Source organism: Hylobates moloch, unplaced genomic scaffold (genome assembly GCF_009828535.3).
Source record: "Hylobates moloch isolate HMO894 unplaced genomic scaffold, HMol_V3 SCAFFOLD_8, whole genome shotgun sequence".
Classification (NCBI taxonomy): domain Eukaryota; kingdom Metazoa; phylum Chordata; class Mammalia; order Primates; family Hylobatidae; genus Hylobates; species Hylobates moloch.
The window spans coordinates 49,275,573-49,302,440 of NW_026652283.1; the positions used below are offsets into that span (position 1 = coordinate 49,275,573).

A 26,868-nucleotide genomic window follows, 5' to 3' on the forward strand; every position below is an offset into this window, starting at 1 on the left:
TGCTTTTTTTTTTTTTACTCAAATGTTATAGTTTTGAGATTTTCTCATGAAAAATACATTTGTGGCCGGGCGCGGTGGCTCATGCTTGTAATCCCAGCACTTTGGGAGGCCGAGGCGGGCAGATCACGAGGTCAGGAGATCGAGACCACAGTGAAACCCCGTCTCTACTAAAAAATACAAAAAATTAGCCGGGCGTGGTGGTGGGCGCCTGTAGTCCCAGCTACTCGGAGAGGCTGAGGCAGGAGAATGGCGTGAACCCGGGAGGCGGAGCTTGCAGTGAGCCGAGATTGCGCCACTGCACTCCAGCCTGGGCGACAAAGCGAGACTCCGTCTCAAAAAAAAAGAAAAAAGAAAAATACATTTGTAGGTCATTCATTTTCACTGATAAGTAGTGTTCTATTGTATGGCTCTATCACAATTTGTTTATCCATTTTATTGTCAATGGATACTTGGTTTTGCAATTAAGAACACTCTGGCACATGCCTCTGGGGAAGACATGCAAGAAATTCTCCAGTATCAGCCTAGGCGTAGACTTGCTGAATGTTAAGATGTGTGCATATTCAACTTTATTAGGCGATGCCTGGTCAATTGTTTTCCAAAGTGGTTGTGCTGACTGGCACTCCTAGCAACAGTGTATGCAAGTAGTACTGGTTGCCCCATTTCAATAGTACTTGACATTGTCACATTATTAAGGTTCTGACAACCTGGTGGGTGTGAAGTAGTGTCTCACTGCTGTGATTACTAATGAGGCTCAGTACGGCCACTCTCTTACTGAGTCCACCATTTGCTGTGATAAAGCAAAAAGCCAGCTCCAGATAAGGTCTGGCCGAAGCCTGACTTCAATTGACTGCCTAGCCTGGGGACCTGGTGCAACTCACTGCCCTAGATTCCTCACCTCCTAAATAAGGATAACAAACTACACAGCATTTTTTTTTTAAATGCTGCCATGAGGCATGTGGGATAAACATGTTGCCTTTTTCAAGCTGTAAGGAATACTACACCTGTATGGGGTTGTTCTGAGTATTTTATGTATTTACAACTATTAATTCCTAGGGCCTAACACAGTGTTTGGCACAGTGGCAAGCTTAAGTAAATATATGTTAAATGACTGAATAAATACTTTTCCAGCGATACCTAAGGGAACACAAATATTCTGGACAGAATGGGACTAGGGTGTGGGTGGTGAATGTACCATGGGAATGTGTAATAATGGGCAAAACCCTTGGGGACTCTTTGAGCCTGAGTTTTCTCAACTAAACAAGAATGACAATCCAACCTTGAGGAATTGCTATGGAGAACAAGCAAAATCTTGTCATTACCAAACCAGCTCAGAACAGGGAATTGTCTCAGAGATGCAGAATGCCAACACTAGAGGGGATTGGGAAGACTAACTTGGGCTAACCTTTCCACTAACATATGAGAAGCCGGAGGCCTGGAGAAAGGGAGTAGGTATAGGGCAGAATCCACTGCTACCTGCCCATACGCTGAGACCTTCCCTGGGCACAGAGCCAGCCAGTCAGCCTCCTGTTGCCATCCGTGCTGCAGGTGCACCTGCTATAAGCGTTCTTTCTCTGAGGCACCCTTTTCTTTCCACCGAGAAGGGTTTTGCCAAAAGAAGCCTTTCAAAGCTTTTAATTGACCTCTACCCGTCACTTCCTGACTATTCCCAAGCCTGACTAATCCTCACTTCATCTTGTCTTGGCCTTTCCATAAGGACTGAGAGACAAGAAGGTAGGAGGCCCTGTCTCTCCAGTCCCACCTCAGCTATATTCATCATCCTTTTCAACCTATTCCACCTGTCAGTGACTTTGCTCCTCTGTGCTTAAGTCCTCCCCCTTCAACCTGCCTAAGCTCTACTCATTCTTCCAGATTCAGCCTTCTTGAAACCTAGTATCAGATTGAGTTAGGAGACCCCACTCTACCTAGAACTCCGTGCTCCCACACCTGTCTCGGTTTTTCTCTCTGTCAAAGCACGAATCACAATCTAATAAAACCGTAACTACATTGTTTCCCCCCAACAGACTGGGACACTCAGGCATTCCCTCTCTACCCCAGGCCAGGAGAAAACAAACACCCATAGTGACTTTGTAGGAACCTGAACCAAATGAGGGAGACAAACTGTGATGAGAGCTGCTTAGAAGTTGAGATATTCGTATATCTGATTCCAACCCTAGATGCTGTGCAACCTCTAGGCGGGACTTCTCTGGGTCTCAGTTTCACTATCTATAAAAGTAGCATGTCAAACCAGAGAATCTAAGAAGATTCCCCCAGCTCGAAGTCTCTAATTGACTGCAAGGTAATAATGGCAGGTAAAGTGGCAAAGGAGACAGAAGGAGAAGGCAGGAGAGTGGGTGTGGTGGCCCTTGGAGCCCCTAGCATTAGTCAGGGAAGAGGCAGAAGGAGAAAGGGGCAAATGGAGTAAGGTTTTCAGAGAAGCCCCCATAGAATTTCAATCATTCTCATTTCCTGTGGGTAACAGCACTGAACGAAAAGCTTCTCAGGTTGATTAAAAGGCTTTCGTTAGACTCTAGATATTAATCACCTGCAGTTGCCAGGAATGTCTCCCTCTGCGAGGGAGCATTTGAGATTATTGCTTAATTAACAAGGTTTATAACAGTGCTAATGTGTCCTATTAAAAAAGTTATAAAAATTAGCCAGAACGCAATGCTGAGGCTCATTTAGAAAACTCAGACACTCCACAAAAGGTCATTTGACCTTAATAGGTTTAACTGTCATTCTGGAGCTTGTCTTTAGAGCAAGACTCTGCTTCAGCTCTCCTGCTTTTATCTTTCCAAAGCAGCGTCAATGTTTGCCCCATCCCTCTGCTATCGGGTAAGGAAATATTTTAAAATCAAAGAGAGGAAGAAATCCTCACCAACTCTGTGAGCATAAAGGCTTTTCTATTTTTTTATACGGCAAATGTGACTACATGTAATAAAATCAGACAAAATAAATACAAACAATCTCAATCCAGCAGACAGCTTGCATGGGAAGAACCAGCCAAATGCAATCTGGAATAGCTCAAATAATTAGGCCAAAAACAGTGGCTATATTGTGGGATAGGAGACAGACGTCAAATCCGCCTGTCTTTAGTAAAAAAAAAAAAAAAAAAATCAACATTACATTTCAGTAATACAAGAAACCTCTGGTGACAGCAGGTAGCCTGAAAGCCCAGTTCAGCTTGGCTGTCTCTAATCAGATGTACGGCCTTGGACAAGTGAATTTCCTTCTCATTCACATACAAGGCAAGCATTTATAGGCAATAAGGGTTAGACAAGGCTCCGAGGAGGCAAAGATACAGTAAGAAGAGAACTGAGGTAGGCACTGGGTGCTCTAAGATGAATGACAGAAGCATCCACCCACCCTAAAAGGTCAGAGATGATTTCCTGAAGGAAGGCTCACCTAAGCAGATCTGGGTGGTAAGCAGCAGTTAGCCAGGCAAAGCAGCACAGATGGAAGGCAGGTAGTGGGACCTGTGTTCCAGGCATCCGGAAAAGTATCTGCAAATTCCCCAAGGTGACAGGGAACAAGGCTTGTTCAGGCAATACAGCAGTTCGCCATGGTAATAACTTAAAGTTCAAGGGGAATACTGCTGAAAAATAACACAGGAGATACAGCCAGAAACCAGATTACAAAGGTGCTTCTATGGCATGTTTAGAAGCTTACCCTTCAGTAATGAACATTCTGAACAGGCTGTGACTGGGTGTGGTCAAGGGACATCTGCTTTCTGAAGATTGCTCTGGTTACATAATGGAGAGAGGAGTCTGGAAGCTACCAGAGTAATGGAGGGGAGAAATAAGTGTGGGCTATGAGAAGGGCAGTAGCTATGGAGAGATGCAGATGGTCCTCTCCATATTTGGAAAAAGTAGAGAAACTTTAAAATGGCTTAGAAAATGGGGGAGTGGATCAGCAGTGGTTTAAGAGAGATTTGGGGCCAAACAGATGGGTAGTGAGGGATGTGGAGGAGTCAAGGATGAGGCCTGGGTGCCTGGCTGGTGGTACTATTCACCAAGACAGGGAACACAGAAGAGGCGAAGGCTTCACAGAGAAGGAGAGGAGGAAAGAGAGAGAAGTGAGCAGTGCAGTTTTGCCAATGTCATGTGGACATCCATGAAGAGATAACCAGTGGGCACTTTGATACATAGATCAAGAAATAAGAAGTGTGAATTGAGTCAAATACAGATTTTGGAATCATCATTCATTGAATCAACAAATATTTATTGAGTACTTACTATAGGCTAGCCCTGAACAAGATGCTCATAAAGTTTAATTCTAATGGAAGTGGGAGAAGAAAGAAAATTATCAAGTAAAAAAAGTAAACAGGAAATGCTATGCAGAGACTTGAAGTAGGGTGATGTGATAGACAGCAATGGAGAGGCTAGTTTAGACTGAGTGGCTGGGGAGGCCTCTCTCAGTGACAGGGAGGGAGGGCAGCAGATCAGGAGCAAGGGAGTAGCAACAGAAAGGACCTGGAAGAAGGCCTCCAGGGCTACAGCATGGTGGCAAGTGGGAAGTGTGGTATAAGATGAGGTCAGAGGCATCCCAAAGGCAGATCACTAGGCCTAAAGGCAGATCATCTGTAACAGGTGAGGAGTACAGATTTCAACCCAGAGCCAAGGGCACACTGAAGGCAATGGGAACAATAGGAAGTGAGGAGAGAAGCTGAGGAATGCTTTGTAGGATTAGAGAGAAGATGGCTGGACACAGAGGAGAGGGCCCATCAAGGAGACTGTGAAACCAGAGAGATGGGAAGAAATCCCTAGCGTGCAGAACAGGTTTCTCAGTGAAGGAGGAATGATTGTGTCAAACAGTGCCAGGGAAAGTGTGAGAAACACACAAGGATTTAGTGACGAGGAAGTCACTGGGGACCTTGGTGAAAACACAAGCAGAAGGCTGGGAGGGGAAGGCAAATGGCAAGGGCATTACCAGGGGACACACACAGTGGGTGTAGCTCGTCTTTCCAGGAGCCTGGATGTGAAAGAAGGGAGATATGATAGCAGCTGGGTGACAGTGCCCTTTAAGGAGGATTTCTTTGCTTTTGTAAGAAATGAGTGATCAAATATATTTACATGATGCTGGGAAGGAACCAGTAGAGCAGGAGCATAACTGAAGGAACAAGGTACTTAGGAAGGCAGGCGGATTGAAATCCAGAGCCCAGATGGAGAGAATCACCAGCCCCAAATAAGGAACTCTTTTGGGACAGGAGGCAGGAAAATGGAAGACATAGTTAAGTCTGTAGGTGTGATGCTTCCAAACTGGAAATTCCTTTACTTTCCTCTGTGAAAGAAGAGACAAGGCCTATCTCTTTAATAGATGTGAACTATCATATTTGGAAAAAGTAAAAAAATTAAAAAACGGCTTGGAAAATGAGGTAGTAGATCAGAGAGGGAAACTCAGACAACTTGGCAGATGATGCTGAGTCCCAGCCGGGGTTGAAGCTAAGGAGTGTGTAATGGCCCAAGCCACATACATGGCTGAGGTGTATTCTTCTACACTGCTGCACTGCTACAATCCTAGGCAGCCCTGACTATCTTAAGAGGTAAGATGGTTTCAGCTTAGTTTTCAGCTAAGAAATCTGAAACATGGAGAGAAAGTGATTTACAAGAAATCACACTAGATTTGGTCAGGGGATCAGCTTGTGGGTCTCAGTGTTTCTTCTGTTCAACCTTCGTTTACTGAGTGCCTACTATGTGCCAGACACTACATTTGGCAATGAGGCCACAGAGATGAATCAGATACAGTCCCCAGATCCCTGAGGGAGACACACAGCAGATGATTTTTTTTTTTTTTTTTTTTTGAGACGGAGTCTCGCTCTGTCACCCAGGCTGGAGTGCAGTGGCGCAATCTCGGCTCACTGCAAGCTCCGCCTCCCGGGTTCACGCCATTCTCCTGCCTCAGCCTCTCCGAGTAGCTGGGACTACAGGCGCCCGCCACCACGCCCGGCTAATTTTTGTATTTTTAGTAGAGACGGGGTTTCACTGTGGTCTCGATCTCCTGACCTCGTGATCCGCCCGCCTCGGCCTCCCAAAGTGCTGGGATTACAAGCGTGAGCCACCGCGCCCAGCCCGCAGATGATTTTATACCATGTGATAATGGCAGGAGTAGACAGCTATCTGAAGGCACCCAGGACCTCCTGTGTCACGTTCGAATAAACACAGCGGAATTAGAGGTCGGTCACCTACCAGGCAGGGCAGGGCAGGGCAGGGCTGCATCCCCAGGATGGCCTTTTTCTCAGGGTGACCTCTCAAATTAGGCTTTACCATTTCAGACAGCAGCCAGATGAAAGGTTACCTCTGATTATCCAAAAATAAGCGGCTGCCTAAATCAATTAGTCCGGAGTCAGCCAGGCAAGGGAGGTGGCTATGTTATAGCAGAACAAGCCCCAGACCAGAGTCGGCGGGTGTGTGTTTGAATCTAGGCTCTGAAACCTTATAGCTTTGACCTCAGGCTGGTTGCTTACTCTATGTCCTGCCACCTTGAACTCCAAAATACACCCTACACTTGGGCATATTTCTCCACCTCCACTGCTGTGCCCTTAGTCTATGGCAGCAGCATCTCTTGCCAAGAGCACTGTATCAGCTTTGTAACTCATCTCCCATGTGGTCACTCCATGATTGGAAGACCTCCATTGCCCTTCGATTCCAGCAAATCCAAGCTGCTTACTGTGGCCTTCCCAGCCCTACAAGACAGGCTCTCGCCCACCTCCCTGACCTCACTCTTCCTTCTACATCCCAGCCACCTGGGGCTTCTTCACACCGAGAGCATGTCAGCCTTCATACCTGCTGCTTATTCTGCCTGATTTGCCACCCCTCAGACCATTATAAAGATGCTTCTTCTGCATCCAGATTGCAGCTCAAATGTCACCTCCTCAAACAGACCTTCTCCAACTACCCCAGTGAATGCAGCCCTCTCTGTCCTACCACATCATATGAGCAAGCTCACAGTACCTGAAATTATCGAGCTTGTTCCTGGACATATTTGTTGTCTGCCCCCACAGTCTGCTGAAAACATATGCGTTGAGTGACTGAGTCTTACTTTCTTTATGAAGATATGGCAGACCTGGACACTAGTCAGTGGTTAGGAGCACAGATTCTGAAGACAGCCTGCTGGCTCGGGTTCCTGGCTCTCCTCCCACTAGCTGTATAACCTGGTTAAGTTACTGAACATTTCTGTGTCTCAGTTTCCTTGTCTGTAAAATAGGAATTATAATAGTAGCCAACAGTAGGGTTGTTATGAGGAAAATGAGTTAACATATATAAAAGTGTTTTTTAAAATAGAACCATTTAACAAAAACCCCCAAATCCTGAAACACAGTAAGTGCCTAAAATAATTAGCAACTACTTTATTCTCTTTGCTCCCTCTACACCATTGTCTGTCTCTATAGTTTGTGTTTTCTGTAGAGTAACTAGTTATTTTTGTGTTTATTCTTCCCTGTGAGACTATGAACTCCTTGCAGATGGAGGCTGTGTCTTACCCCTCTTTGTGTCCTCAATACCCATAGAGGGCCTGGCAAAGAATGGATGGATGGAGAGAGGGTGGGAGAGAGGGAGGAAAGAAAAAAGAGAGAGGAGAAAGAAGAGAGGAGGAAGGAGAGAAAGTAGAGGAAGGAGGAAAGGAAGGAAGGAAAAAGGAGGAAGGAGGAAGGAAGGAGGGAAGAAAGGAAGGAAGGAAGGAGGAAGGAAGGAGGGAAGAAAGGAAAGAAGGAGGGAAGAAGGAAAACGGAAAGGAGAGAGGGAGGAAGAGAAAATTCCAGAGTCCAGGATACAGCCCTATCTTTAGGGAGACAAATGACTCCCTGTCTCTTTGCCTGCCCTCCATCCTCTCCCAAATACCAGAAAGGAAGCTGAATCTAGTGACTACCATCTGGTCTTCATCTCACTAACTGCTCCAGGCACAATGCTAGAACCACCAAGAACTGCGTCCCCTAGCCTTGACCTTTCCTGCTCTGGGTACACAGCAGCATTCCTTTCCCATCTCCATGCCTTTGTTCAAGATGCTTCTGCCTCCAGAAGAGCAATACCTCACCATACACATCTGTGTCTCCTAGTCTGCCGTATCCTTCAAGGCCCAGTTCAGTGACCCCCGTCCCCAGGAATTCTTCCCTGATTTTCCAGCTAAAGGTATCCTCCCCTCCTGAGAACTCCCTCAGCATGCCATCTGTCCCTTTCTCATGCTAATTCCTTGTGGAATATAATCATCCTTGTGTCCACAGCTCATCTGCCCTGGTAAATGTGAGCTCTTCTGGGGCACCTGGGTTACCCGCTTGGTGTCCCCGGGCTCAGCCCAGGGTCTGGCATGCAGAGGCTTCATAAGTCATCATTGAATTGAATCGTGCCTAACACATTCTTGACAGAGTAAAAGACAGAATCCCAGCCATTGTGTTTCCACTCAGTGACCTACCTCTGACGATGCTTAGTTTGTGAGGCGAGAGGGGTGGTTTAGGGACTGCATCTTTCTTTTTTTTTGTGGCGACTCCTGTGACGCTTCTGTTTTTCAGAACATCTGTTCCCCAAATCATAACTGCCAAGTTCTTCGTGTACTTGGAATCTCCTTGGGTTACTTGTAGCTGGTGCCATTTCTCCTCATCAACCCAAATCCCGCTTCCCAGATGGACCTGAGAGGAATAAGAACACCAGCACCTGTTTAGTCCGACAGGAGGGCAGTGGGAGGCTTCTCTTGTCCTTTAAAAAGCATTGCTGCACAACTGTAAGAGATTCATGTCATAAATACAAAAGTAACTCTCTTTAAGGGTAATCATAATAGCTATCATCTACTGAATACGTGTAGTGTGCCAGGCCTTATTCTAGTGCTTTATATTTGCTATCTCAAATCTTCATGGCAATTGTGGATAGAAGGCATTATAACACCATTTGCCTTTCAGATGGAAACACCGGTTCAGACAGGTGAGGTGACTTGCTGAACATCATTCAACTAGTAAGTGGCAGAGTTGAGATTCTACACTATACTTAGTTTATCACAAGGCTGCTCAGAGCCTGACCAAATCTCAGGACACACATGCTTAACTTCTTTCTGTGTTACACTACGGAAAGACCCATCTTCCTTTAATGTGAACATTCTGGGACATATACCTTCCTAGTATGGTGGTTCTCAACCTTGGCTGCACACAGGGGTCACCTAGGGAGCTGTAAAAATCACCAGTGACAGCTGGGCATGGTGGCTCACGCCTGTAATCCCAGAACTTTGGGAGGCCAAGGTGGGCGGATCACGAGATCAGGAGATTGGGACCATCCTGGCTAACATGGTAAAACTCCGTCTCTACTAAAAATACAAAAAAATTAGCCAGGCGTGGTGGCATGCGCCTGTAGTATCAGCTGCTTGGGAGGCTGAGGCAAGAGAATCGCTTGAACCCGGGAGGAAGAGGTTGCAGTGAGCCGAGATCATGCCACTGCACTCCAGCCTGGGAGACAGAGCGAGACTCCATCTCAAAAAAAAAAAAAAAGAAAAAGAAAAAAAGAAAAGAAAAAAAAATCACCAGTCCTGGGCCCCACTCCTAGAGATTCTGATTTATTTGGGCTGGGTGTGGCCTAAATAATTCCAATGTATGGCTAAGTGTGAAAACCTCTGCCAGCTCAAGTAAGGACAGCAGCTGCCCTGCCAACTGGAGTAGGGCTGTGCCAGTCCTTTCTCACCTCTGAGCTTCATTTCCCTACCTATGAAGCGATGGAGCTGGATTTCATCTCAAAGTTCCTTCTGGCTCAAAACACCTAGGATTTTAAACACAACCACAAGGTACCCAGTTTGATTCCGACGGCACAAAGAACAAAACACAATCTTATGCTCCCTATGAGTTTCAGTGCAGAGCCAATAAGACCCAGAATGTTCCAGCAATAAGCTACAAGATTTTAATTTGTTCTCCTTTCTGCATCTTTAGTAAATCTAAAAAAAAAAGGAGTTTAAAATTTTGATCTCACAAGTCATTTACTAACATTAATCATTAAAAAAACAGTGTTCGCTTTGACATTGCCATTTACGTCGTGCTTCTGCTGAGTCTGTGAAGGGAGGAAATGGCCTCTGTGGGGACAGAGGGTGGCAGCTGCTAATGAGCTAAACTTTCTAAGGGGCATGAGAAGGACCTGCCAAAGGTCCTTGTTTTCAGAAAGCCTGCAGGTTGCTAATGTCACATGGTCAGAGACATCTCTGGAGAGGTCCCTGGTCTAAGAGACTGGACGCATACCCAACTAATGGCAGACCAGCAAGACCAATTGTTCAAAAAGCAATTAAAGATCTTTCTACTACTGGAGCTTGGCTTGGGAAGAAAGGTGAATACACATAGTTAGGCAGTCAGGTCAGCCAGCAAAACTTCTTCCTTTACCAATTACTGAAATTTTCCAACCATCAAGAAGAAAAAAAATAGCAACGCAGCCCACCCATGAAGGTAAGTCAACAATCTACCTGCACGTCTGACTTCACCTCCTTTTGCTCAAAAGATCAGTCAGACTGCTGCAGGCAATCAGATAACTAGATCCACCTGGCCTCTCTGTGCTGTAAACTTTAGTACTGCAAATCTGTTCATCCGCTCAGGAAAGATAAGCAGCCCTGGAGTGAGATGTACTACCTGGCTGCTGGCTAGGCAACAGGGACACCAAGGTCAAGTGTGGCCTTTTCTCCGCAGTTCGAACTGCAGGTGGGCAGTCTGTGTGCCAGATTGGGCATGCTGGGGACAAGTTCCCCGCTGCTCCCTGCTGGACCCTGCATCACTTCCCTTGATGACACTTGAAGCCACCCACACAAGCTTCCTGAGGTAGGAGAAAAACAAGGAACTTTGAATTACATTAAATTCTGAATCAGAAAATCATAGAGATGGATGCCAACTTCAGATGTTTCAAAAATCTCTGCTTTTTTCCCCCACTGCTGGTCCTTGCTTTCCTGTGATCTTTTAATTTGTTATTCTTGAAAGGGAGATAAAAGTCCTTTTAGCCAATGTTCTACAAGAGAAAAGGGGTACTAGTATTTTTTGAGTACCTGGTTCACTGTACATGAACCAGGTATTGTACATTCAATTTATTTATTCCTCTTAACGACCTTAAGAGATGGAAATAGGTAGAAACTATTTTCCCATTTTACAGATGTAAACAGGGATTTAGAGGGACTACGTAACTTTTCGTAAGGTACACAACCAGTCAATTTTGGAATCAAGATTCAAACCCAGATCCCGAAGCTTCTGCTCTCCCTGTCTTCCTTGCTGCCACCAAGGTGGTACTGATGTAGATCAAAGACAGCAGACCTAACACATCAATGTTCAGTTAGTTTTCCTTTTGAGTTTTCTCTGTATCTGCCTGGCTACTTCCACACCAGCTCCCAGTGCAGTTCACCACTGCAGACAGGGAAACCAGGAAAACAGCCACCGACGGGCCTTTGCCTCCAGTCCTTGCTCCCTTCAACCCGCCCATCCTATAATCACGACAGATTAAGTTCCCTAAAACACCTCCTTCCTTGTTTGACTAGATGACTTCTGCGGTCTTTCAACTGTGTTTTTAGGTAAATCCTCTGGAATTTTGAATGGCTCCCTGTTTCCTATCACATTTAATCCAACTTCCTCAGCCTGGCTTTGAAGACCCATTAGAATCCATTCTGTTTACTACTACTTCATTTCCCTACTATATTCATCCACATAGTCCATCTACACTACAAAATTCCTGAACTTGTTCATTTCCCGCTACTTCCAGTGTGCCGTAACATCAAGAGGATGGGCACTGGAGCTGCCGGCCTGGGTGTAAATCTCAGCTATTCTACCTGCTTGCTGGTTAACTTGGGCCAGTCACTTTACTTTTCTGAGCCTTACTTTTCTCAGCTATACAGATCAGCAGATCAGTGCTACCTCAGAGTTGCTGAGAGGGTTAAATGAGAAAAGATGTGTAAAGTGTCAGGAGGACACAGCAACGGTTACATCCTTTACCCTCTTTCCTCTCCCCATGTTTCTGCTCCTGCCATTCTCTTGTCCGGGAATAAATGTTTTCCCTATGTTTTCTTAAGCCTGCTAATCTTTCAAGTCCCAGTCTAAAATTCAGGAAACACTCCTTAATTACTGCAGGGCTAAGTTCTATCCTTTCTGAATTTCTAGCCCACTTAGAGCCTTTGCCACCTGATTCAGTCCTTCACAGTACGTGTCAGTGGGGAGGGTCAAGGCTTTGCCTCTTCTGTCCCCTACAAAGTGATAAGGGCTAGTCTGTATACAAAGCAGTAAGAAATGGATGGGCATATTTAATGTCTTTATGGAACTGTTTTTCACTTCTGAGGAGCTGCTGTTCCTTGGAGACGAAAATATTTTCTGACATTCACTCAAGTACAAGGCCAACTTTAGAACACAGAAAGAAATGGGCTTCGCTACGACCAATCACAGGTATAGGCCGGGGCATTTGCGACAAGGGCCCCTGAGGTTAGCAAGGCTCAAGGTCACCTGGAGCAATGCTCAGCTTTCAGGGACGTAGCAGAACAGACTGGTGAGAGTACTGGCCTGGGAACCAGGAGGTCTGGCTTTCAGTTCCTGCCTGCCTCTAACCTGTTATGTAATTATAGAGGAGTCCCTTCTCTGGATATGTTTCCCTATCCATACTATGTATAAATTAGGTTATTTAAAATTTAATGGTCTTTGCAGCTTTATGATTCAATGAGTTTTTGAAATAAAACACAATGCACTTTACCCAAATCAGAAATTTGTGTGGCAAGCCTGATTCATGCAAACCACAGTATACTATTTGACCAAAGCGTTAGTGTTATGTGTTAAAGGAGGTTATTAAAAATATGGCATCTGGTAGGATGGAACTCGATCAAAATATATTTATGTGAAAAGTTTTATAGGACAAAAATCATTTCCTACTAGGAAATGTATCCCATTCCAGTGCTCTAAGCCTTGCGGAGATTAAGGCCGCTGATCGTGCAGACAGAAGGAAGGGTCAGACAAGACAGCAGGGCCAAGAACAGTGAGGGCTACTTCTGGGATGTGGGAGATGCTGTTCTGGGAAGCTGCCATCGTTTCCAGTGTGTCCACTTCCTTTCCTCTGCATTTAAAACTCTCTCTGCCTGATTACCAATTAGGTGCAAAGAAAAACCAGGTTAGTCTTATAGTAACATGCTGGCAAAAACCAATGAAAAAACAAAATAGGCATTTTCAAGATTTGCTGTTCAACTCACGTGTAAAAATATTAAATGAGGTTTGAGAGACTCATTTTCTGGGGGAAGAATGCTATCTTTGCAAAACAGGCCCCCTATAATGCTCTGAAACTATCCATCAGCCTTCAAGGCAAGGGAGAAATAGATTTCTCTTCAAGCTACTTCAGGAAAAACTCTCTAGTCACTCCACAACGTGTTCAGGACTAAAAAGAAATCAACAAACATAGCACAGTCCTATCTTTATCTTTGATTGGGGAAGGTTCACCAAACTTAGATACACAGTTTGAAACAGAAAGGCCTTTGGAGAGCATCAATCCAATCCCATCTTTCACAGACAAGGATGCTGAGACCCAGAGAAGTGAAGGACCTTTGCGAGGTCACACAGGTAGGACAGATGTAGAGCTACGCTAAGAACTCAGGCTCCAGTCTGCCGACTTCCAACTTGTCATGCCACCTCTCCTCTGCAAAGCTGACGTTTCAAGCCTGTTGAAGGCAGCAAGGCAAGGCAGAATGGGCCTGTGGCCTGGCCCATCAGCTTTGCCTCTGCAGGGGAGGAGGCGCTCAGTGGGAGATGCGGGGAATGACAGCACATCCAAGAGAGCCCTGAAAACTAATATGTTTCATTTCCTCGGCTTGACAATATTTGCTTTGGCTCAGGTTGGCCAGTTGCAGAGACATAGCTGGACAAACCCAAATAAAACAAATTTTTCTTTCTCATCAACCTAACAGAGAATGATACTAAATAAACAGAGACCTTTTGAAGCATGAGGCAAGAAAAATGAACCAACACATGACGCGTTAAGGAGAATGAGAGGCGATGTCTGTAATGCATGCCACGGTGGCAGAGAATATAATGCTAAAACTGAATTTCACCAGTGCCTACACAAAGGGCTCTGATATACTTCTTCAAAGATCAATTCAATTGAATGTTAGAAGAATGTCAGAAACATTTCCTCCCCTGCCCTGCTGGTATATCATCATGTGACTTTAAGATTTTTTAAAAGCGATTCCATTACTAATAATCTTAAGTTTTTGTTCATGATTTGTTTTCAAGGTCATATAAATAACGCTGAGGAGTTCTCTGTGGTCCTAGGACTGTGGGCTAACCACTGCTGCATATATAGCTTGAAGGAGGCTTGGGGATAAGGGAATATGTCTTGTTCTTCCCTGTATTCCCGTTATCTAGCACAGGGCTTAGAACATACAGATACTTTCTAAGTGGTGAATGAATACAAATTGAGTTGTTATCTGTAAGTCAGATACTTCATTTCCAGTTCACCTGATAAATTTTAGGCATCTGGTTACATAGGAAGGTGGGACAAGTTTCATCAAACTATCATGGGAATTAAGAAATATCTTTCTCACTAGTAAGCTATTTTAAAATGTCAATTTACTTTTACAGTTACTTTGGCTCAATATTTTCAAAAAAAAGAAAGAAAGAAAAAAAAAAGGAAGAAGGAAGAGAAAACGCCCCAGCAAAGCTACGCTACTTATAATATACAAATTCTAGAAACAGTCATTCAGGGCTAGGACAGGAGGCCAACCAGTCAAGCTGTGATTTGGAAAGCTCCCACCACACTCTCCACCTTTACTCTGACTAACAAACACTTGCAGGGAATGGATATTGAGCTTAAAACACTACCTTGCCATTGTCTAGGATATACTTGTCCATGACAGGCGCAGGAGCAGGGTAATAGGACGACGTATTTGCTTCCTCACTGAAAGTGCTCCGTAACTCCGGCTCGGGCTCGAGACATTCTGACTTTACTTTTTCCAGATCAATGGCGGGACCTAGGCAGTTAAGAAAAGAAATCTGTCTAGAACTCCAAGGAAAATAAAAGGCAAATATTTTTAACTAGGCATCTATCAGCACACAGTGGCACAAAAAATATGCTAGCTTATTTTTGTCCATTGAACTACACTTAAACCCAGACTCGAAAATAATATGAGGTATGAATGTCACAAGGGAAAAGGTGGAAAACTGGAAGACAAGAGTGGACTAGACTCTAATCAAGTTTGAATGAAGAGCACTCTTCCACGGTGTCATTGTCTAAATGGAAAGGCAGGGATTCAGCTTCCTGCACAGGAAAGAGGTTCTGTTACGACTGGGTTGGAGGAGAAGGGGTGGCAATTACTGAAATATGCAAATCGTGTATTTGCCAAAATCCTCACCTCAGTATCTTACAGTGGAGAAGGCCGTAACAGAAGAAGGGAGCTTAGGAAAGCGTGGGCAAAAACGTGAAGGCCTCCCCTCTCCAAGACCTAGTATCTAGACAGGCGCATTTGAACCAAGAAATTAAAACACAATACACATTAAGCCCCTGATTGCCTGATCCAGCAGCTACTCTGATTTTTATTTTAATGCAATCAACACAAATTACATGCAGTTTAAACAGCAAAAAGGAAGCTAGATAAATGGTGATAGTTTCTAAAGGGGTTATTTTTTCTCCATTAGCTTTTAAAAATGGACTGTTTTATAAAATCACCTATTGTGTGTTGATTACTTAAGGGCAGAGAAACAGGATGAAAATGGGTAAATAAGGCCAAATGACTTGATTAACTTTTGTGGGAGAACAACTTCAAAGGCCAACGTAATTTAACATGCTGGAAATTCTCCCCATGCAAACATTTCAGGAGTTGACTGAGATCAGAGATGTGGCTACTGCCACAGCAGCTCCCTCTGTCTGTGCATGTTAACTTAGGTAACAGATGAACTCACAGACCAGCCTTCTTTGATCCTAGCCATGTGGACAACTGGGTACAAAGCTCTTTATATATTAAAGCCTTTTGTAGCAATCTGCTTGCAACTCTGGGTTCAGTTAACAGATCCTAGACTTTGGTTGGTGGCAGTGAAGGTCCTGGTGAATTTGTTACTAAAATTCTTCATGATACAGCTTCCCATGAGAGAATCTCAATCCTGAGTTGCTGGCAGCTGCTAAGTGAAAGACGAAATCTCTGTAGTATCATAAGATTTAAGAAAGAAACTTGCACAAAGCTGAATGCAAGATGGTTGGGGAGCAGAACAGTGCAAATAAAATAGCAGGTCCCATTCCTGGCTATGCTATATTTTAATTGTGTGACGACAGGTGAGTAAATTACAGATACAGAAGTTGGTAGAGCGAAGGACCAACAGCATCATAATCATTCTGACAGCACCTCCCAATAAGAGGTGCAGGACCTATTCAAGGGCCGGGCCTAGGTCATATTCTTTCCTTTGTCCCCAGCACCTGGCGCTGAGTAGCACTCCCTAAATGTTTGCTAATAAAACAATGACAACAATGAATGAGTAATTCTAAAGTTTCAGAAGCAAATACCAAAGTTTCTTCTCTCTGTGTGGGATCACAGGTTAAAATTTTGAGACACAAACCAATTCAAGTGGAGCATTTGATCTTTTCTCAGATCTGGGAAGAGGTAATTACTTAAATTTCCCCTAAAGCACATGACCGAGTTGGTGTGTGAAGTCTCTTCTAGGTCTGACCTTCAGCCAACAGAAAAAAAATAATAGGCTGAAAACAGGAGGTCCATGAAAGCCACTCACTCACAGTCATCTTTAGCAAGAACACGTCTTTCCTCCAAAGCCTCCTTTTCCTTCCGTGAGAGGCTGGACAACAGAATGAATCCAGTACGGCCCTAATTTCAGTTGATTCTCTCCCGTCCATCTCTATAAAGGCCATCAAAGGGATCTTCCACATGACCCTGTCTTTCCTTGCTTAGGCTGCCCACTACTCTCAAAATTAAGTCCCACACCACAGCCTCCATAAGGCCCAGAACAACCAGCCTCCTCACTACCTCTAGGGTTCATTTCTTGCCCCCCACCAATATTCACCTCTGCTCAGGTACTCCAAATGCTACGTTGTTCCAGGCCTCTGTGCTGTTGTCTTGGCCTTGAACACTACCTCATCTGTCTGCCAAGCGCCCAGTTAGACTTTCGGACATAGCTCAGGTGTCTCCTTTGTGAGGTTTGACTGTCATCACTCCCAGGTAGGGGGGTCTCTACATTGTGACTACTTGTAGCAAATTATGTTTGCAATCATCTGCCTGTCGGTTTTCAACATTAGACTATGAAGCTCTTCAAGAGCAAAGTTTTACTCCCTTTAGCATCTTGGAGCCTAGGGAAGTGCCTAGTAAATTCTTCATGACATGAGAGGGGAGGAAGAGAGGGACTTTAATGGGCTGGGACAAAGATTCTGAAGTAAAGTCCTGCTGCTGAGTAGGGGTGCTTGAGGGTACAGGCATGGACAGGTGGGAAGCTGTTCTGAATGTCTGTAATCTTTCTTGGAGTCCGAGAAGTAGAAATCAGGGCTGTTAAGTTGAAATCAGAAGCATCTAGTTAGAATGGACAATTCAGATGGCACAGTTACAGACAAAGGGCTCTGCTATCACACTGTCTACAGAGGGACAGCTAAGGGACATCAGAGGGAGCAGGGGTTGAGAGAATCACCTCTCTGGCTCCATCCTGTTGGTCCCCTCCCACAGTCAGACTCCATTCTAGGCAAAGTGGCTGGCCGAACCCTCTCCCCACACACGCCATTCTTTCCTGCCTCCTACTCTTTGCTTATGCCATTCCTTTTGTCCAGAACATTCTACCCCTACAGATGTCCACCTATACAAACTCCACCAGTGATGCAAGGCCTGACTCAAATGCCATCTCTCCAATGAGGCTGCTCTATCCCTTCAAAGACTGGTAAATAATTATCTCTAGCCCTTGGCTTGGGATTTGGAGACAGAGCTCCAAATACTGGGTTTAAGTACTGGGTTTGCCACTTACTGTTTAGTTGACTTGTGATCTTCCTTGGGTAGCAGAGCTTCCTTTGGACTCTCCCCACCCGTCTGCCCCTACTCTACCATAATAATCAGATGTACTTGTTCGTCTCTGTATCTATCTCCCCTACTAAAGGAGGAGGGGGCAGCCAAAAACTGTGTCTTTTTATGTCAGAGAGGAGGCTTGAGGGCAGCCAAGGACCGTGTCTTTTTATGTCAGAGACCAGGGCTCACCTGGCACAGTGCTTGATTCACATTCTATCCTCAAGAGATAACGTACACATAAATAATTGCTTAACCTCTCTGATCTTGTTGTGTCACCTGAAAGGAGGAAAAATAGCAGTGACTTGGTAAGACTGAGGATTAAATCAGATAACTATATATATTCATATATTTATATGAAACAATGATTTCAGAGTCTGGTACAGAGTGGGTTTTTTGGTAAATAGTCGTTCACTCCCTCTCCACCCACTCCCACACAAGTTACACTTGTGCGCTAAAGTTCGTCTCTACTAAACCATAGGTTCTGTGAAACAGAAGCCCTGCTGTTCTGCTTTTGCCCCTAGTGCTTAGCACAGGCCCAGCACACAGCAGGTCCTTGTACTCCACAGCCCACCCACACTCCTCAAGGCTCACGATGGTCCCCTCAAGGCTCACAATGGTCTCCTAAGGGACTGATAGACTTCTGTCAAATATTGAAGCTACTATACTGAGATCTTGGCTCTCAAGAAAAACTATTTTCTAAATTTCTCAGTCAGCACCATTTGCTTAACACCTGGCAAAAGCTCTCTGCAACAGCCTCCTCCTTCCAGGACACTGTCTACAGAAGGTCAGCTTGAAAAGCCAACCAAAGGTACATCTTAAAAGGGAATGCTCAGGAGACCTGGGTGTGAATCCCAGCTCATGACTTTAAAGTCAGGTCATCTTACCCTCTCTGCAACTCAGCATTCCTACCTGCAAAATGGGGATTACCAAAAGCCACCATGCAGGCTGCTGACGCCTCTGGAAGAGCCTAGCACTGAGGCAGGCACAGAACAGACAGGAGCTGGCAAAACGGCAGATGAATGAAGGAATGAATCAATCAATAGAGCGCAATGTTTAGCATTACAGGATCAGAAATAAAAGGAACAAAAGAGCATGTGTTTTCTTCGGGGAGAGCAGGGAGGGCCCCTAGTGCTTTTAATTTAAGAGAGGGGAAAATCACTTCATTGCAAATTTTAGTCGGCTTCACTACCGATGTTGGCAATTTACATCTCATTACAACAAATGCTTCAGATTGCTGTTTTGCTTTTAAAAAATTTCTGAGGCATTGTTCTCCTTCAAACACATGTGACCAAATTAGCCACAATAATAAGCACTTGCGTTAAGAGACAGCATTGTACAATCTGGCGCAGATATTTTAGGTAACAAAAGAACTTTTTTCACTTTGTGGGAAGAGTAGGAATTTTTTTTTAAAAAAGGGCTTTGATCCATTTGCATTCCGATATTGACACACACTTGAAGTTTATTTTGGGGAAAATATACCCTCCATGGAAAGAAAACTCTCAGCTGGGTAAAGGAAGGTTTTAAAAAGTATGAAAGGTAGTACTTGTCTTTTCATTCATTTATTCATGAACCCATTCATCACACAACCCCTGACTGCATATCAAGATCTAGGCTCTGCAAGAGGCACTGGGGATCCAGAGACAAAGTATGTTCCTGTTCTGGGTAGGTTCAGATTTAACATGTGAAACACTATTATATAGCATACAAATAACTCTGATTTAACGGATGAGCAATAGATTTAGTGTTAGAAAAACCTGGTAAAGATCCTGGTTCTGTTATTTACTTCATCTCTTTAAGCCCTACTGGCTTTTTCCCTAAAATGGAAAGCATGACACACAGTTAGGGTCTTTGTAAGTGTTTGCTGGGGCAACAAATACATGAAATTACACATTTTCTGTTCTTGTTATATCGTAAACTGGACTAATGCTGTTCTTTCTGATTAACACAAATGTTTATGTTTGTGTGACTTCTGGGTTTAGAAATCACCTATTTGTTCAAACATGTATGTGTTTGTACACTAAATGTCATTTCTGATTTCAGCTAAAATAGAAAGGTTAATAATATTAGATTCTTTTTTCTTTCTTTCTTTTTTTAGAAAAAAGGACTAAATCCTTTTACTTCTATAAGTAAATAGGAAGTTTCTGTTACAAGTACCATCCTATTTTCTTCATAAATGCAAAGTAAATCAAGTCAAAATTCTTAAATGCATACAGAACCTCTGCTGTGGCACAGGGAGTACTAGATTTGGCAGAATCGAGATGATTTTACTGTCGAGAAGTACCTGGGCATAGGAACAGCTTCATAACAATGAAGGAGTTAAACAAAGTCCTTGGAAAGAGACTAGGGAAGATGCCTCCGGAGCTGGGTAGGAGGATCCCCTTCTGTGGACCTTCTCAGACTCTCTCAGAAGTCATCAGCTGCTCTCACCTGCTGCTGTAGCTGTGCCTCTGTTTCTTGGCTCCATTAGGCTTCCAGTGAAAGCAGAGACAAATCTGGTTTCATTCCTTTGGTGAGAATCTACTAAGTACCTCCTGAGTGCCAGCCCTGGGCTAGGTGGAACTGAGTGCTTCATAGTCCGGCAGTGGAAAGAGACAGGCAGCAGACTACCACCAGCCATGTGGCTAACAAGCATTAGGAAAAAAACTGGGGCAGAAGCAAAGGAGGGGGTGCTGCCTCTGGAGGAGACTAGGAAATCTTCCTAAGGATGGTCACCAACTTCTGTGTTGGGGCTTGGAGGATGAGAGGAGCTTGTTGGGTGTGTGACCCTAGGGTGGGGTAGTTCTCATAAGATGAAGCCAAGTGGCACAGACCATGGGCTCACTGTGCACAAAGGGTGCAATGTGATGATCTGCATGAATTTGGGGAGGGGGAGATCACTGCTGGTTAAGGGATCCTAGAAGGCTTCAGCAAAGTGGTGATCTCTGACTGGGGCTTTGATGGATGGGCGACGTCTTGGGGAGGTGGGGGAGTAGTGAGGCCAGGGTTCTTCAGGCCCTCTCTCTCTCCCCATTTTCTGAGTGCCTTCTGCGAGTGAGGGCAGGAGCAGGCTTTGTTGGGCAGAGGCAGGAGAAAAAAATTCTAGCATGAATCCCGGATTAGGTGAGATCCCAGCAGCTCACACAGATGCCTCCACAGTGGGGCCATACCCTTGGGGAATCTGAACCACAGGGCAGCAGAGTTGAAATGGATCCGAGAGAGCCCCCTTTCCAAGGGGGAGAAGCCCACCCAGGAAGAAAGCGGTGAAATGAGCAGGCTCAGGTCCCCAGTCTTGGGGGTCAAGGTTCTCCCTGACTTTGAGGAATTGCAGATGCCCATTTCAAATGACATATTTGAGAAGGAAAGTTGGCTGATACTTTGTTAAGTATCTTATATCAAATGTATCTCTCTTTTTTTCTCTCTGTAGCATTTTTCAGCCCACTGTCACGTGATTGTTTGTTTAACATCTCCCTGACTAGAACATAAACACTGAGGGGATGTTTCTGCTATATCCCCAGCACCTAGTGCAATGTCCTTCATACAGAACACTCACTAAACACGAGTTTAGTGAAAGAAGTTAATCCTTATGGTGGTCCTACAAAATCGATCTTATTATCTCTGTAAAGACTCAGAGCAGTAAAGTAACTTGCCAGAAGTCACATAGGTGGTGAGTGCTCAAATTCAGGGTTGTCAGATTCCAAAGACAGCTCTTTCCACTACCCTACCCCTCCTCAGTGAACTGTACTTTTCAGAACTTCTTGCCTAATGCTCACTCTGTGGGACCCTCAGCTCATCTCTGACATTCCTAGGGGGTCTGTGAAAAGCTCCACAATCATGAGGGGTGCGGTGGAAGGGGAATAGGGTGTCACCTCTAGAAGCTCTGAACTTATCTTCTGGTGGCCAGGGAAGACTGGACTGGTTCTTCATCTGTAGTTCTTCTACTTCCCTCCTGCCCAACTACTTGCGCCCAGAGAGTATCCAAATGGCAGGGCATGTGCAGAATGTCCTGTCAAAGAAGCACTGAAGGCCCACACATGTATTCAATGCATGTAAAATGGACCACAGTTGGCTGGGTTGGGGAGCCAAGGAGCTGTGGTGGGAATAAGTGAGGTGGGCAGCATAAGGGCTGCTCCCAGTTTCCTGAGGGACCACTGTGGGCACAGTGAGTGCCTAAGGGTAGGAGTTATGAGGAGGCAAAGTTTGATCACATGGTGGATGTCTGCCCAACAAATCAATCCATGACCCTGACCTCTGCTGATACTCCCTTCAGGCCATGAGCCCTTCCAGAGTAGGGACCATATGGGATTCATCTTTGCTAAATGGCTGTTGATTGATTCACCTGGCTCAGAGGAAAATAGCAACTCAGGAGTTGGAGGGCTGCACCCCAGGCCACTCCAATGGGGAAGTGCCCCCACGAACCACCTGCAGGAGGGGCTGGGGTAGTTCTGCTTGCTCTCATCTATGTCTGCAACCTCGTCTCTTCCTGCTACCCAGCCCTTCACTGTGCCGTCCAACCAGAACTACTTGCAGTTCCTTGAATAAGCCAGCCTCTCTTACAACTCTAAACCTTTGTTTAGGCTCTCCTGTTGCCTGAGATAGTTCCTTAACTTGGGGCCTCCTCCAGCCACCCACAACTCTCCTACCCCAGCCATGTAAGGAGCTCTCTTTTGTATCCTTTCCCAACATCCTGAGAGCTCAGGACCAAAGTAAAGCTCACCCTGCATCCCAACTGTCTGCTGTTGAGACTGTGACTTCTTTAAGGTAGCAAGGGGGGCTTAACAATTTGATTTCTCTGTGCCTAGCACAGGGCTTGGAACAGAGGAAGGATCCAATAATGTTCCCTGCACAAAAACATTTCCCTACAGTCAGAGCTATCCAATAATGGCATAGGCTGCACTGGAAGGCAGTGAGTGAGCTTCTTGTCTCTAGGGGAATGTTACTGGAGGCTGGGTGACTGCATGGTAGGGAGACTACAGAAAGCTTCTTGTCCTGTATAGGAGGCTAGACGAGGTGAGCTCTGGGGTTCCTTATAGGACTAAGGTCCTAGGACTCTAAGAATTACCCCCCACACTCAGAGTGCCCCCTGGAGCAGCAAGGGAGGGTATGGCCAGCCTCTGGGACCTGCTGAATCCTGGCATCCAAACAAACATCCATCCATGTTGGCTGAACACAAACCTTCCATTGCTTCATGATACAGCGCTCATGAAATCCTATATATTCTGATTCCACATGGCATAGATATGTCCTTTCCCCTCACTGGGCCTCAGTTGTCCATCTACAAGATACGGGTGAAAGGTTGAACTGGGTTCTCTCTAAAGAGACAATTTCTAAGAAAACTCCAGGAATTATCCGATTGGTATCTTGAGGCCATGTTGCCTGGTCAGGCTGAAACTATGAAGACATGGTGGGCTTTTAAATTAAGCAGGAAATATTCATCTAACAGCTCAAGGGTCCTGCAGTCACAGAATGCACTGCAGTACTGGATGGTCTAATGGCCAACAATGAAGGCCTAATCAGGAGGCAGGCAAAAGGGACGGTGCCACAGAAGCACATGGCTGAGGGGCTCTGTGATCAGGCCGCCTGATGCACAGAGGGGAGATCTGCCTGATGCAAAGCAAGAGGGGCCTCAGTTTTGAAACCTGGTTCTACCCTTTCCTGGGTGTGTGGCCTCAGGCAAGTTACCTAATCTCTCTGAGCCTGTTTTATCCACTGCTGAGGTTGTTTTATATATGGAAAGTATTTAGTGTCTGGCCCAAAGCAGGTATTCCTAGAAACCAGGCTTTGCCTGTAATGAACACTTTCCCACCTCCATTTCCTGACTGGCACATCCAAAAAAAACACAAGCTTGTCACATGGCAATATGGAAGGCAAAACCCTGCTCCAATGGAGAAACACACTCCTATTCTGACAATGGGGAAAAGCCTAACAACTTCCTCTGGATGTTCTAAATACCGAGGCAGTTGTTAGAAAAGGGACAGCCTGGAGTTGTCCTTCAACCCCATCCCCACTGCCTCCAGGAAAACGGAGTCTAGGGAGAAAGGGGAAGGAGGGTCCTGAATTGTTCAGCCACCCTGAAATCAACTTTTAAAATAATCTGGGATTATTTTAAACTGTGGCTACTTCTGATTTGGGCAACAGTTCAAAAAAAGTCCTTCAAAGTAGATGATGACCAATAATTTTCAGACAAACTATTCCACTTCTTACTACTAGATCTCTTCCTGCCATCTGAATTGAGCAGGGTACAATAGTTTTTGAAACTGCCCCACCACTAATTCTAAACCAGCAGGCAGACTGTGGGCCTCTTGGGCCTCACCTCCACATGGGAGATATAAACATCCAACTAGACAAAATGGCTCTTGTCCACCCGCTTTGGGCCTTTCTCAAAGCCCAACTTTTTTATAGTATTCCTGCTCATTGTGAAAATGAACTGAGGCTGAAAGAGACGGGAAAGAGCTCTGAGATAAACAGGCCCCAAGAAGAGAGTCCTGGCAAAGAGAAGACTGAGCCACAACTAGTGATGTCTAAAAAAATCTAGGAGGTCAAATGGGGTGGTTGAGAGCTAGAGATGGGAAGATGGAATTCTGCCCAGGAGAAGTTGGGGGTGGTAATGGACAAATTCTATAAGCTACAGACCAGTGAGTTTGAAATCAAGTCCAGGCATGGTTGTAAAATAGACTGTTCAAATATGATTTCTAAGGACTTACAAGGGGAAATAGGAAATCTCTAGGAGTCATCCAGGGTTGACCAAAGATTAAGACATGCCAGATCATCACATCTGTGTTCTGCTGTAGGACAATGGGTGCCTACGATGGGTGCCAAGTGCTATATACACATTTCCTCATGCACATCTTCAAATGATTCTATATCTTGATGCAGTACCTACTGAGCACCTACTATATGTCAGCCTCTAGGAAGATGACTTTACTGCATTTATTCATTTACTCCTTTTTTTTTTTTGACAGAGTCTCACTCTGTCGCCAGGCTGGAGTGCAGTGGCATGATCTTGGCTCACTGCAACCTCCACTTCCCAGGTTCAAGTTTCTCCTGCCTCAGCCTCCCGAGTGGCTGGGACTACAGGCGTGCGCCCCCATGCCCAGCTAATTTTTGTATTTTTAGTAGAGGCAGGGTTTCACCATGTTGGCTAGGATGGTCTCGATCTCTTAACCGTGTGACCCACCCGACTCGGCCTCCCAAAGTGCTGGGATTACAGGCGTGAGCCACTGCCCCTGGCCCATTTGCTCCTTTTAAGAACCATAATAGTTGATACTATCATTCACTCTGTTGTACAGATGAGGAAACTAAGGCTGAGGAAGTTAAGTAACTTGCCCGAGGCAACAAAATTTGAATTTGGTAGAGCTGGGGTTGAAAACCTCAGTATTTCTGACCTCAGAGCCCATTAGGGCTCTTAATCACTGAGCTGGTTCTCCTGTCTGTATGTAGTGGGCTTTAAGATACCTAGAGGAGAAAACAGACACCTGAGAAGGGTTAAAAAATGTGTATGAAGTTACACAGGTAATAAATTAAGACAGCTGAGATTCAAACCCAAGTAATATCTGCTGCTGAAGCCCAGGTTGTCTCCAGTACAGGAGAAAACCAGCACGAAGCATTTGGCTGACATTAGCTGCCTTTTCTAAGGCACCATCGGAGACCTGGGCTTAAAGAAACCAGTTCAGACTGCAAAGGATTTTAAAGATCAAAGCTGGTATTTTAACGGACCTTGGACAGCACACAAGGCACAAACCCAGAGGGTTACAGAGGTGTTAGTGATCCAGCTCTAAAAAGTTGAAACAGATATACAGGCCACAATGGCTTTCTCCTTTTTCAAAACTTTCAGCCAGCTTATGATCTAGCCAACAGGACATTATCTCTTCTTTTTGCATTCTCCTCTCTAAAATGGAGACAATAATCCCTACCTGGCTTGCAATAAGACTATCGGAATTGTCCAATGAGATAAAAATGTCAAGGTGCTTTGAAACCTGTAAAATGCCATGCACATGTGAATTACTGTTATTACTCTAGTTATCTATGCCTCTTCTGGTTTAGAATTCATCATTTTTGCCTATATTCCCTGACAAAGCACACACAAAATCTAAAACCGTCATCTGCCTCCCTCCTGCAATTAGAGCACTGATTTTATTTGCCTGGTGTCACGCTGCATACATGTTTGTGTTCCCTGTGAGACTTGTGTGCATCCTGAAGGCACGGATTACGTCTGCTCCTCTTTGTATTCCTCACAGAGCCCTTGAGAGTCTTATTTGAACTAATGTTACCGGAGTCACACCACAATGAATTATACTATCTAAGTGGTACTTACAGTGTAACAAACTGGGGAGGACACCGTAGCCTTGAACTTTGCCTTCTAAGAACAGGGAATCTAGCTGAGGAGAAACCAAGAGAGACCCTAGAATTTACTCCATTCTCACACATGGGGGCTTACCCTCCCCCAACTGGGTCTCTATTGTTCTGCTTCCCTTCATCCCCTAAAATTCTCTGTGGCTGCCAATGCCTGGTTTAAACACACCATTCTATCTACTTGTGCATTGTTTTTTAAAAAGGCACTCTGTCTTGTTCGTTACGTTATTCCCAGCACCTAACCCAGTCCTGGAACAAAGGATACCCTCGATAACTGTTCACTGAATAAAATAATGAATAAATGAATATACGCAAACATCTGTACCTTGTACATTGGAATGTCACCATGCTTTTTGCATCCTCGGCATTTACTTATTTTGGGGAGGATGGGCAGGAAAGGGAGAAAAAGGAAAAGGGGACTGGCATTTATTGAACACTTACAACATGGGGGTCACGGGGCTAAAGTTATGACATTTGCTTCCTTATTTAATTTTGACAGTGGAGGAAAGTGAAGTTCCTTCCTATCAGAAAGGGTTGTTTACCATGCTAAGATCACAGACAAGGAAAGTTCTGTTTTACAGAGAGAGATGATATCCTTTGTGG

The 26,868-nt window shown here is 44.9% G+C and overlaps 1 protein-coding gene across 15 annotated transcripts in view; it reads right to left on the reverse strand.

Moving 5' to 3' along the window:
• LOC116473135 (AGBL carboxypeptidase 4) overlaps positions 1-26,868 on the reverse strand; it is a 1,494,771-nt gene that overhangs the window by 209,066 nt on the left and 1,258,837 nt on the right. For 5 of the 15 annotated variants that reach the window (XM_058443095.1, XM_058443093.1, XM_058443094.1 and 2 more), the window contains exons 4-5: positions 14,774-14,922; positions 8,401-8,614 (exon numbers count right to left, since the gene is read on the reverse strand). The exons of the other annotated variants lie outside the window; for them this stretch is intronic. In XM_058443095.1, the coding sequence (XP_058299078.1) occupies positions 8,401-8,614; positions 14,774-14,922 (363 nt within the window). The remainder of the gene's footprint in view (positions 1-8,400; positions 8,615-14,773; positions 14,923-26,868) is intronic. 15 annotated transcript variants of the gene reach the window in all.